The 13463-nt window shown below is 40.3% G+C and overlaps 2 protein-coding genes across 4 annotated transcripts in view; both read right to left on the bottom strand.

The window, feature by feature from the left end:
* Positions 1-402: 402 nt before the first annotated feature.
* LOC133464077 (dual specificity phosphatase 29-like) lies at positions 403-2763 on the bottom strand. Its single transcript, XM_061746054.1, is given in 5 exon segments — positions 403-572; positions 575-655; positions 947-1046; positions 1048-1165; positions 2639-2763. Coding segments are annotated over 5 exon segments (594 nt in total).
* A 4830-nt stretch (positions 2764-7593) lies between these two features.
* Positions 7594-13463, bottom strand: part of adka (adenosine kinase a) — a 9386-nt gene continuing 3516 nt past the window's right edge. For 2 of the 3 annotated variants that reach the window (XM_061744806.1, XM_061744807.1), the window contains exons 3-11: positions 12874-12927; positions 10897-10975; positions 10642-10814; positions 10458-10566; positions 9718-9888; positions 9583-9618; positions 9368-9482; positions 9190-9276; positions 7594-9081 (exon numbers count right to left, since the gene is read on the bottom strand). In XM_061744806.1, coding sequence (XP_061600790.1) covers positions 8957-9081; positions 9190-9276; positions 9368-9482; positions 9583-9618; positions 9718-9888; positions 10458-10566; positions 10642-10814; positions 10897-10975; positions 12874-12927 — 949 coding nt within the window. In that variant the 3' untranslated portion in view covers positions 7594-8956. The remainder of the gene's footprint in view (positions 9082-9189; positions 9277-9367; positions 9483-9582; positions 9619-9717; positions 9889-10457; positions 10567-10641; positions 10815-10896; positions 10976-12873; positions 12928-13463) is intronic. The other variant, XR_009784347.1, reaches the window with a different exon arrangement.

Raw genomic sequence — 13463 nt, 5'->3', positions numbered from 1 at the left:
ATATTTTTAGGCAGCTGGTTTAAAACACTTGACTTACACATATACACACTTTCTTACAGTTTTTTGTCCTTTTTGTGACAAGAATAATACTTTCCTTCAGCACATGTGGTAAAGAAAACATACTTAATTGTGATGTTTGCTCAGAAACAAAGGCTTTAGCATGAGCTGCATGTTGCATTTCTGTCATCACAAGAATATCACTGATGTGTGGACAGGTGCGAGGACATGCTGACATTTGTTGTCTTAGTTATTTTTTGACACAAGACTTAACGCATTAAGTTGCTGTATGAGACTTCTTATTGTTGAAACAATGATACGCCACAAAAGCCACAGATGACATTCCTATATATTGTCTCAGTCTTAATTATTATAAAAGAGTAAGTGGGTTTAAGTAAATCTGGCCTATAACATAAGATAAATAGTATGTTCTTGTTCATCATCACAAAGTCCTCCATGATCTTTTTTGCTTTCTGGACGGAGGCTCAGGTCCAGCTGTCTTAGCTGTTCCAAAAATCCAGAGTTGGGTCCAATGTCTCGGCTCAGACGCACAGCGATGATGGCCTCCACTAACGCAGGCCCTGGCAAATCATCAGATATGCCAAAACCAGTGCTCCAGAGCGGCTGACACCCAAGGCGCAGTGAACAAACACCTTCCCTGAAAGACACTTTGATTAGAAAATATTGTTCTTAACCTTCATTGTAAGACTCTACATAAATCTCCACATCAACCAACAGCAATTACACATCAGTGTGTGGAAATTACATAATTGTGTATTAACTGCTCTGTATCTTCCGGATTCATGTAAAGATAAGTATATCATCTTTTATTTTTGTAATTCCTTAATTCCTCTGATTTTCTTTTTCAACGGGTGCAGCTTTTGTCCTCTCTAAAGGTTTAAGTTTATGACAAATGCAGTGGTTTCTGAGATCACTATGTCTTACTGACCATTTTCTTTCAGAGAGCTCTCTATGAACTCAGCAGCAGAGCTGAAAAAATGTTGCAGGTTGAACTTTGGATGGTCTGCAGCTTCCACGCCAAAATACCCCCACTTCAAGGTCATTGTAGAACTGCTGGCCTGTGTTGATCCGGTGCCGACCTGCCGCAGCGTTCAGTATGTGAGTTATGCCCAGAGATGAGAGTGTGGCTTTGTCTCGTGCCACAGACCTGCAGACAAACACCTTATAAAAACGAATCTGTTGTACATCTCCTTGCCACCATTTATGATTCTCACTCATCTCAATAACAGTCTCAGAGTAACCAAACACGTGCAATAAAAATCATCTAGCACCTTCTTTAATAATCATGTCTGCCTCACTCTGCTGCACCTCTCACTTTTTTATTTCTCTGTATAATTTTTTGTATTTTTGTATAATTTGTCTTGTAAAATTGTAAATAGGTTATTCTTATTTTTATTCAGAACTGTCCTTTTTCACTACCTCAAACTGCTGCACCTTTAAAATGTTTATTCTGTACATAGAAATACTTTATTGTTTATTGTTTATTGTTTATTTTTACTACCAAAGAGCGAAATTACCGGAGTCAAATTCCTTGTTGGACAATGTTCGAACCTGGCCAATAAAGCTGATTCTGATTCTGATTCTGATTCTGATCTCCAATGTAGAGGTCTGGCCTGACTTGATTGACAGGTGACACTGGCTTCCTGTTACTCCAGATAATTTCCCTCAGCTCTGTCAGAGATGGCGTTTCCTCCTGCTGAGCTAAATTTCCTCTGCAGCAATAAAGACGTGTGTCTGTGTGCATATGTGTACCTATTTTGATGGCAACGGCTTGTTGTGTTTCTTTACGTGCCTTTACAGTGCTCTGGCTTGTTTTTTTCTCCTCCTCTCCCTTTCCAGGCTCCTGTCAAGGCTGCGGAGCTGCTGCAGGAAGCCTGGATTGGGACAAATGTCTCTGTGGCCCCGAACAGCAGCCACCGCCTCCTGCAGCGTCAGGCCCTCGACAATCATCAGGAAGGCCAGCACTAATGTTGCAGAGCGGCTCACACCCATCAGGCAGTGCACAAACACGCATCCTGGGACAAATTTGTTTGCTGTTACCTTCAACACTAAATATGCAGCAAAATAAATGCAGAGAACGTCCTTAAGGCATATGTAACTCAAAATAACAATATTCTCAACCTTTTCAAATGTCATGTTGTTAAATGCTATTAGTATTTAATTTTTAATGAATCAAAACTGATGGGCTTGTGCTGTACTTAAAAGCAGTTAGAAGTCACACACAATGAAAAGAGTGTGTTGACTTGCCTCCCATGGACAGCGCAGCTCTGATGTAACGTGCTGTTGAATAGAAGAAAGGACTGAGGATGAAATCTATCGCATCGTCAGCCTCCACCCCGTAATAATCCACAGACATGTCTCTGTAAAAACGAGGGCCAGTTTTGACAAAGAAACAGGGTCCGGGAACAGGTTTGGCTGGTCCATGGGCAGCGTTCACAATATGAGTTATGCCCAGACTGTGGAGAAGGCCCTTGTCACGAGCAGCCACCCTGAAACACACACACACACACACACACACACACACACACACACACACACACACACACACACACCTGCATGAGTGAGTCATGTTAGCTCTGTTCAAATGCATGAGTGTGCCTGTTATTGTGTGTTTACCTACTCATTGCCTATGTAAAGGTTAGGCCAGACTTGATTGACGTGCCCAGTCGGCCGTTTGTTCTCCAGCAGGAATTCCTGCAGCTCTGAAACGGAGGGGGGTTCATACGGCAGATCCCTCAGAGACATACTGGCAAACAAATGCACAAATATTTTTGGAAAGCCATATCTGACAGAAAATTGAACGACTCCTAAACTAACCTGTTTACATTAAATCAAACAAGGATTACCTTACTTCAAAGTAAATTCTTCTCCTTCGTTTCCTTGTGTTTATTTCACCAACACTCACGCGCAACTGTAGCCTGTTTCCTTTTATAACTCTGTAATCACACACTCGTTGGTCACACATCATTCAGGATCCACTAGGATCCTTAAAGAAATATGTGTAATCCTTTTAGATTACGTTGCTGTTGCAGTACAGTAGTGTTCATTGAGTTTAACATTAAGCTTTCTTGTTCTCACCACGACTGCAGACTGCTGACTGTTGACTAAGTTCTGGAGGAGCCAGTCGTTGCTCTGATACTTTGAAACGTTAAAACTGGGGAAAAATATTCAACAGTTATTCATTAAATACAACTGGAATTTTTATCTTCATACTGCATGTTTTTGTTTTAAAATAAAACATCTACATCTACAAACATCTTTTATTTTGGTACATTTTTCCTCGCAAAACTCTTTACTAAATGGAAGTTAAGTGACTTTAGCAACATTAGCTATGATTGTAATAAATCATTTACCTATCCATCCATCCATTTTCTATACCTTTTTAATCCTGACTGTGCAGGGTCACGGGGGTCTGCTGTAGCCTACCCAGCTAATTACAGGCAGGAGGCAGGGGTTCACCCTTGACCCTTAAGTTTCCTTTATTTTGGTTTTTTTCATTTTGTTTGAACTATCTCTTCAGGTGTATTTCATGATTAAGATCTATTATTCATTTTTAAGCTATTATATTTTCTTTTCTATCTTCTTTTGTAATTTCCTTTCATCATATAACTAAAGCCCACTGTAGAGTCTGTCTTCCTTTTTCTTGCGGAAAAGTTTTTATTTGCAATTTGTCACATCAAAGGAAGATTTTCGTTCTAGAAAAAAGTTTTTCTGTATTTTTTTTTTGTGTTAACTATCTTTCAATGTATTTCTTGATTCAGTTCCTCTCTGTTATTTGTATGTGTACATTTTATTTACCTTCTTGTTTTGTAATTTCAGAGTTGTATCAGATCAGATGTATCTGAATGATGCAATCTGAGATGTCAAAGGAGGATTTTTTCTTTTTGAATCTATCATTCATTGTATTTCTTGATTCAGTTTTATGTTGATTTTTACGTCTGACATTGTATTTTTTCTTCTTTTGTAATTTTGTTTCATCCTATAAATATAGTCCACTGTAGATTCTGTCTTCCTTTTTCTTGTGGAAATGTTTTAAATCTGCAATTTGACACGTGAAAGGAGGATCTTTCCTAAACCTCCTCAGAGCTGGACCAGTCCATCTCTTCAGCTGGATGGTTGGAGTGATCAGAGTGGGTAGACTCGTACAGAGAAGACTAGACCCCCATCGTGGGCGGTAACCCCTCACCCTTATTCTCTTCTCCTCTTCCATTTTTTATTTATTATAAGTATCTCATAGCCATCATTTTTGTCCATTGTTCTGGCCCTCTTTTTTCTCTTTTGTGCATGTTTGCAGGCCGGAGCTTCGGGAGCTGCGCGCTGACCTGCGGTCCCCACTCTGGTCATCCCTCTGCTGCTTCCACATGTCTGCTGTGTGCTTGCTGACGTCCCAGCTTGACCCCCCCCCCCCCCCCCCCCCCCTGACCACCCCAGTCTGGCCTCCGGCAGGAGGGTCCCCACTTATGATCCAGGTCCTGCTCAAGGGTTCTTCCCTCCTAAAGGGGAGTTTTTCCTTGCCACTGTTTGGCTTAAGGTTTTTCTCCCACTAGGGGAGTTTTAACCTGCCATTGTTTATATAATAATTGCTCGTGGGTCATGTTCTGGTTCCCTGGAAAGCGCCGAAAGACAACCTCTGTTGTAATAGACGCTATATAAATAAAATTGAATTGAATCACCCTGTATGACTCCCCAGCAGACACTGTGGACTCCTTCTGCTTCCTGGGGACCATCATATCCCAGGACCTCAAGTGGGAGCTGAACACCTCCCTTATCAAAAAATCACAGCAGAGGATGTACTTCCTGTGGCAGCTGAAGAAGTTCAACCTGCCAAAGAAAATGATGATGCAGTTCTACACGGCCATCATTGAGTCCATCCTCATCTCCTCCATCACCATCTGGTACACTGCTGCCACTGTAAAGGACAGGAGCAGGCTGCAGCGTATCATCTGCTCTGCAGAGAAGGTGATTGGCTGCAACCTCCCATCTCTCCAGGACCCACAGCCTCCAGGACCCTGAAGCGTGCAGGAAAGTTGCAGCAGACCCCTCCCACCTCGGACAAAAACTGTTCCAGACTCTTCCCTCTGGCAGGAGGCTGCGGTCCATCAGGACATAAAACCTCACGCCATAAAAACAGTTTTTTCCCCGACTGCAGCTGGCCTCGTCAACAAAGCCCCGGACCCCGATCTACCCCGTCCACCACGGACTGCCCCCCCATCCCACTCTACGTTACATTAACATAAAGACCCCACTTCTGACCTTATGCGTCATATTAACGCACATCCTAGGTCACCTTTAGACTTTAGAATCAACTTGTAAATGTTTTCTTTTATTTGTTCTTTTGTATTGCATCAATCACCACAATAAATTCCTTGTGTGTGTTAAACTACTTGGCAATAAACGTCTTTCTGATTCTGATTTCTGTTAGTCTGCATCTCTCTGCTACATGACACAGGTGGAGCTGCTCGCCGCAGAATAGCTTGCTGCTTTTTCACTCCCTTGTGCTGTCTTATTTGAACAAAAGCTATGACTAAATCCAATTTTGGGTTAAACTGGAGTTTCAGACAATTTTGCATTACACTTACCAACTACAATCCCATCGACGATCATTTAATCACAGAGAGCACAATACTTCCAGTGTTCAGCCAGTTTATGTTCTGCTGTAATCAAGTTCTCAATGGACTCATCAGCTTTTCTGTAGTGTTTGGTGAATTTGGCTTGTTCATGAATAACATTGTGTATTCCTACAAAGTGCCCATTAAAAGCATTCATTACTGCTTTAGTTTGTCGGTCAACAGCAGTAAAGTGAGTATGACAGCCTTGTCCCCTACCATGTACATGAAAGAATTCACCTGGCAAGCTCTGTCTTTGTCCTTTAAGTCAGATACAGTTCAGAAACGTTCAAAGCGTCTCCTGATGTGGTAGGAGGATGGAACAGCATCAAGATGACATGTTGACCTTCTGATGAATAGTGTAAAGAAATCTACCGTTGTAGCTTACAGTTGCTGCTGGGCCTTAAAGCAGCACAACGTAACTTTCAGCTTTTCTGAGTTTGGCGGCATCTTTTTGGACAAAAGCGGTAGTGCTTTACCAGAAAGAACACTACGTTTCCTATGAGCACCAGCGCGTACTGCCGGAAAACTCCTGTCCCGTGCATTTGTTTTGAGATAAGACGGGACGCTTTTCTGTTTCACCAAGTGAACAGATGGAATGTAAAAAAAAAAAAGATGTTAAACTGCTGGAAAGGAACTGGAATTTACCGGGATACCTTAAACAAGGAAGCCAGGGAGCGGTATATGGAGAAAATAATGATTATTAACGGTCTGGATCCATATGAAATCCCTTATAAAGAGTGGAGCTCCTCGTCGGAGCTCCACTCTTTATAAGGGATTTACTGCCGCAGTTCTGCACAACCCACGTCTTACTACCTTGTTTAGGAGTGTTTGGCAGCTGCTTTGGTAAATGTTTGACTCGCCATGTGTTTCAATAAATTAGTATAATAGTACAACATACAGTACATGTTTTGCATTACTCTTACTTTTCTTTTTTTTTGACTGCTTTGAAGAGTCTCCGAGGTGTGAGCAATTTTTTTTCCTCGTGAGCTTATTTTTTTCCTCTGCAGCTATAAATCAAATAAGTTAATATTTTCTCCTCAACAAAAATTAATCGCACCGCAGAGAGCTGGCCAGCAACTGCGTTTAACTGGAGAAGTGGGGAATAAAACCCGTTTGAATGATCCGACCCCGGTCTGTGAGTGTTTGTTTGTGGTTTAATAAACCCGTGTTTTGATCCGACGCCCGTCTGTATGCGTGTTTGTTTGTTTACTGAGGAACGTTATGTTTGGTCGGACTCGTTACAGCCGCGATCCAACCGAGCCGACAACTCTTTTACTCTGTTATATCAGATACTCGGCCTCCGTGGTTCTGCCTCCGAGCAGGAAAGCGGTGAAAAGTTAAACCATTAGCAATCTTTTCCCCACGTCTGTTGTGTGGAGCTGCTGCAGCCACAACACAGCAACGGGTTAACAGCTTCTGCGGAGCTCTGCGCTCCACGCCCCCGCCCATTTTCGTCTCGACTACGAATCGGGAAGGAGGGGGAAGTGACGTATGCCGTAAAGCAGTCAAAGTCGTAAAATTTGTAGTTTTTTAGTGTGGAAGGGTTCCTACCATGCTCCTCAAAGTTACATAGTGCCAGTGAAGGCGATACAGACCCCTCAGACCATGACAGAGGTTCATTAAACCTGTTGTAAGTTGATGTACCATCACAATGACTCTGGAAATATGATATTAAGGTGGAAAAGTTACGTAGTGTCGCTTTAAAACAAGATGACACGAAACATTTCTAAATATGTATAATGATGAGCTGGACGAATCAGCAAAGATCTCAAGAAACATGTCAACTAAACTAGGAACAGCCAATTAGTATGCTCAGTTGAGAACCAGAAAGACATTTTTTGTGCATCTTTTTCGACTGAACACTAAACTATCACACAAGCCAGTCGAGTGTTGATTCTTTACCAAGATGTAGTTCTGATTTTACCTCGGGCAATCAGCTGGACGAATTTTAAAGCCTTCACAGCAATAAAGTTAAGAATCATTCAGTTTTATTTGACAGCTTCACACATCAACAGTCTCCCAGAATGACAGACAATTTTAGTATTATTGAGACCAGGGATCAACGTTGATAAGGCTTTTTGGTGTTTATGGACATAAAGGAAGCTTATCATACTGATAAACTTACATTGTAACGGTACATGCAGGCAATTTTCAAAACACTACTTACATCATTCAGAAACTGCACATTACTATTTTATCAAAATTGGACAAGTTTATAATCAGGGATAATATATTCAAGTATTCAATGTTATGAACATGACAAACACTCATGTAGTTACATCGTTTGAAAATTTGGCCCCATATTTGATTAAGTTTTTTTCCCCTTTCCTTCAATTTCTTCTCCCTCACTTTAAAGAGGTTTACTAATATCATTGGATTTAAAAACAAAAAAAAACACCCATCTATATTGATCAATTCTGATGCTTGTAACAGATTTACATCGTATGACACATAAGCTCACTTTCACCTCACTGACCTGTTATAAACGTTTCTCCATGGAGAAGTCCATGTTCACTTTCACTCCTCTTACTTTTAACTGCAAACTGTGTGATGTTTACAGAAGAAATACACTTTTACCTGCAAACTTTGTGATGTTTACAGAAGAAATACACTTTTACCTGCAAACTTTGTGATGTTTACAGAAGAAATACTGACACTTGACATAGTTCCTAATGAGTAACATGACAAAACAAGGTCAGGACCTGAATATCACTTCCAGAGTTAAATTAACATTTACTGGGCAGTGTTTTACACAACTAATATCTGTATTTAAAACAAAAAAAAAATTTAAAAACAAGATTTGGTTCCATAACTGGCCTGTTAAAAAAAAAAAGAAACAAAAAGTAGATCATTAAAAACCAATGTCAGTGCTATACTTTAAAACTCCCTCTTTGACAGCTGTGTTTTATTCTTTCTTCTTAATTTTTTTTTTTTTAACCTGGATTCTATTTCTCAAGGGAGGAAACAACAAAACTATGAAAGGCTGACTTGTGTGCTTGCAGCACAATAGGATGGTCAAAAACTGAAGGTGCCAAAGCAAAAACGCATTTAGAATCGATCTTAAAACTAGAAATCTAATTCCCTCACATAAACCAACTTGCAATGACGATGGGGAATATTGTTAAACTCTCCCTTAGCTCTTGGTTGCTTGACCCTCTACTGATCCCTTGTGGAGAAAATGCACCAATGCACTGAAACCCAAATAAAAATGATGTGATCAAGTGGCCAACTTAAAAAAAAAAAGTTTTTTAAACAAAATTAAAATTCTGGGTCGTGGTTGTGGAGGCAGTACGAGGTTTCAGACTGAGGGAAAAGTTCTCTGGGACTCCTCACTTGAAGTCAGGCTTTTCTGGAAAGGTGCAACCTGCTCGTCTGATTATCACGTTGGCAGAGTAATGTCCCGCCTTCACGGACAGATCCAGAGAATTCTCCTGGACGAGCCCAGACAGGAAACCTGCGTTCCAAAGCAAAACCGTTGAGAAACAAAAAGTATGCAAAGAGCATAAGACGGGTACAATGAACACCCCCCAAGAAAAATATTGAGTGCAAACTCAGCACTTGCCTCCAACAAAGGCATCGCCTGCACCGTTGGTGTCAACAATGTCCTTGGGGTCGATCTTCAGTACAGGGAAAGTATTGATTTTGTCACCTGAGTGCACACACAAGGAGAAATTCAAAATTCACATAGCTCAGAAAGACATGATAGTGAGATAAATTTCCACAAAAAAAAGAGATCTTACTCATGGCCATTACAGTGTCTTCCTTCCCCTGTGTGAACACTACAATCCTCTTTCTCTTAGTGTTCACTTTTGGTAAAGCCTGGGCTTTCTTTGCAATCTCCTTAATGTCCTCAGTCTACGGATAAAAATGCACACCCATTTGGTTTATGATTCAACAGAAAAAAAAAGTATAAATATATATAAATAACATGCAGCTGTACTATCGATCCACTAACCTTGAAGTCTTGCTCTTTAGCAAAGGTAGCTGCTTCCTAAACGCACAAAATGATTGGGCAAACAAAAATAAGCATTTCGGTTGCAACAAAGTTTGATACAAGGTGTGGAGAATATACAGAGAAAATCTGTCTTACCGTCTCGTTGCCAAAGAGCACATCAACATACGGCATAACCTGCATGAGGTTGTCCTTGAAGAACTGGCAGATGAAGGGTGCGGAGAGGTTGATGCAAAACAACTTGTTATTTTCTGAAGCGTGTTTCGCTACTTTCAGGATGGACTCCACAGAGACAGTCAGGAAGAAACCCTGAGGAAGAAATGACACTGGTTTAACACCACTCTGCCTTTTACATCTGATGTATCTAATGATTCACGTGAAAGTCAGGCCCTGAACTTCTCGGGTTTTGCCCTCTGACGGCTGCAGACTTTTACAATGATGAAGTGACGATACATGACCTATGTTACTGAATAAAATGACATATGTGATGGAAAACTTTGCCTTGGCTAATTGATTTAACCAAAACTGCTGAGCAGAAAATAATAGCCTTGGCCCAGCCAAATGTGCAGACTGGTAGTCTGCTCAAAAAAGATTAGCACTGACCTTAAAGATGTTTTTGTCTGCTCGAATCTTAAGAATGCCTTAAAATCATTATGCTTCCTTTTTTTCCCCATTGTCGTTCTGCATCGAGAGGCCTCATGTATGTTTTGACTCTTTTGCATGCAACTGTTTAAATCTACTGAAATCTGGATCATCTCTCAAGTCTTATTCTTGCTAACTTAGACACTCAGTTTCAGTCCAGTTATTCACCTAGTTGGAAAGCAACACATTAAAGAGCATTTGGTTTTTCCCACCATACAGTAATCAAACCCACTCACAGCAATATAGTAGACCTTAGCTTGTTCCACAAGCTTCCAGTTTTCTTTTAGGTCTAGATGCTTGTCCTTCTTGTAACAGTTAGCAGCAGCTAGATTAGCTACCAGGGATCTGAGAAAAGGAAACAACATGCATAAGTTTACCATAACTCAACTCAATGTTGTCTTATCGTTGGAAATCACCCACCTGTTAGCGCCAGTAATGCAAGCAGCACATGTCCCTGTGGGCTCTTTGTCTTGCTCGTAATAGTGCGCATCGATGTGGGCTTCCTGGGCCTTTTCCTTCAGGATCGCCCCAAACTTGTCGTTGCCGATGCAGCCAAAGAACGTTCCCACATTATGAGGCTCTTGGATCATCCACTAGAGAGAGTCCAATCAGCTCAGATCAACATTTGAGGACAACATTGGGACTAGAGTTTTATCATCTGTGATCATTACTGACCTGAGCGATCTTAACAGAGTTTTGTGTAGCTCCTCCAGCGTGATACTCAACTTTGAACTTCTTTACAAGCTCGTCAAATCTACACATAGACATACATGTCATTTACACCATTACATCCAAAATAAGGGCTCCAGTCACACAGAAAGGTTACAAGGTCATTCCATGTCAGATTTTCAGAAAAGTGACTAACACATTAAGTAAGTTTCATTTCCCCAACTAAGTTGGGAAATGAAAATCTATGAAATGTACAAAATGAAGCTGAAATCTATTTGAATAGAATATCCTGAATACAAGAGTCAGAGACACTAAGACACTATTATTTATCAAATTACATCCACTTTTAAAGCGGGCGAGTCTAAATATGCCTAAAGACTGATATCAGTTTTCTTATTGATTTTATAAAACCTTCCAGGTTCTCTGGAAATAATACTTTATACTTATACATTTTGTCTAAAAGAAATCCCAGTGTCAATTTGATGGTCATTCGGCTTTTTTTGGACCCTTCACATATGAATCATTGACGAGTCTTGTGTTGCCCGGCAGCATTGCACAATTACTGCTCTTCATTTTGTTGTTTGGTGATGGATCTGGCTTAAAGGCCAGAAATACTAATTAGTAAAATATAAAACACGTCAGGGCTGGGCGATTTTGGAAAAAAATAAAATCCCGATTTTTTTCTCTGAAAACCCGATTTTCGATTTCAATTTCGATTTTTTTGGTAAAACTACAAAAGACAATGGAAAAAACTGTTTCAAATATTTTATCTTTATTTTTAAAGAAAAATAGCAAACAAATTTCCCTATTGGGAATGAAGTGCAACTGAAAGATACTGTAAATCCCCCTTGAGTTTAGTAAAGTGACAACATTTACAATTTTCTTGACCAAACTAGACGAGCTCTGTCTGTAATGCAGCCAACTGCAAAAAATCGATTTTCCAATTTCCTTTTTTTTTTACATCGATTTTGATTAAAAAATCCGATTTAGATTTAAAATCGATTAATCGCACAGCCCTAAAACACGTACATGAACAAACACCGACTGCACAATCTAAGCCCTTTAGTTGCGTTACATAACACTACAAAGCCATTCTCTGATGCACCTTTGGGCTTGAAGAATCTCTAATTTGCCATGTTGTGTTGTCTAAATACAGTGGCTGCACCCATCGACGGACCACAACGCTGTGTGATTGTTTTAAATAGTGGTGTGTAACACATACCACTTACACGGCATGCAAGTGGACACATTAAGCCTACAGCTGTAAATCTCCTGATCCTGTCTCTTGTAGAAATTATGTTAAAGCTGCGTCAGTAAGGAGCACCAGCAGAGCTGGTAAAAGGGACTGTCACCTTTGGGAATCCCACAAGAAAGTATTTACACCTTCAGATGAACACAGGTGAGAGATTCCTGTTAGACTGCTCACTTATGCCCTCAAGAAACTAAATAGGAGTCATGACTAAAAATCTTCACTGTTCCCAGAGGCAAGTCTGTCTCTAGTGGTTGCTTTAGTCATTTACCTCACAAATGTGTTAAAACAAACTTAAAATAACTTGTGTTAAATTAAATAAGGTAGTATTAGATAAAGACAACCTGTACTTTCCTGAATGTGTAAAATAAGAACCACATTATATTAGTGTAAACACAAACTGTCACATATGCCTTTCTTATCTCCCACAGTTAAATGTTTGCTTTCTGGTTCTTGTCTCAAAGGGACTAGGGAGGTGAAGAGTCCTGCTCTGTTATTGGACGAGACAGTTTCAATTTGCTCAGCACTGCCGCTGGCTGTACAAGAACAGAGGTCAATGGTGGAAATTTCTTGTTTGCGCCTGTTTTTACTGGCCCTCTGCAGAGCGAACAGGCCCAAACTCGCTATGAAGACAGATGTACTTTTTTATATTTATGCATTAGGTAAGACCCTGTGCAATAGCGCTTCCACAATCTCTATTGTACAGAAAGAGTTGCAAAATAAGAGATACGAACAGTGCTTTGTGTTTGTCCTCAGCCAGGATCTGGTCATTGGGCTTCAGAGAGTACCTGGGGAAAATTACAAGAGGGAAAAGTGAGGATTTCATTTCTCCATGTCTCATGTACATAATATATAAGCTTGTCTGCATTCAAAGACACAATATAAATGTAGATTGTTTTAATGCAGACAAAGATTGCAACCAAGTTATCGCCCTCATGAAGCCTGAGCTTCAAGACACTATGAAGAAAATTCTCTAAATAACTTTATTTCCTAGTACACTCAGAGCAAATAAACCTATTGGTCAATAAAAACAATTTCCTTGAAAGAAAGACAAAGGTGGATTGAGGATTAAAGGGCAGTTTTAGCCCGTCTTTAGTCGGACTGAATTAGAGCTGTGGTTGGCTGGTTCAGCTTTAATCCTGGAATTTATGCAAGCGGTATTTGAGTGGACACTGAGCTGGAACCCAAAGGAGCCTGTTAAATCTGGTCCGTTCGAGACTAACAGCATATGGACAGACAAGCATATCTATTATTGCAGCTAAAACTAAGACAATAAATAATATCCATATAAATCAAATTTGCAGATTACTGCAGGATAGGGAAG

The sequence above is a fragment of the Cololabis saira genome, chromosome 17 (genome assembly GCF_033807715.1).
Source record: "Cololabis saira isolate AMF1-May2022 chromosome 17, fColSai1.1, whole genome shotgun sequence".
NCBI lineage: Eukaryota > Metazoa > Chordata > Actinopteri > Beloniformes > Belonidae > Cololabis > Cololabis saira.
The sequence above is the reverse complement of the archived record's forward strand: the minus strand, read 5'-3'. Positions and strand labels throughout refer to the sequence as shown.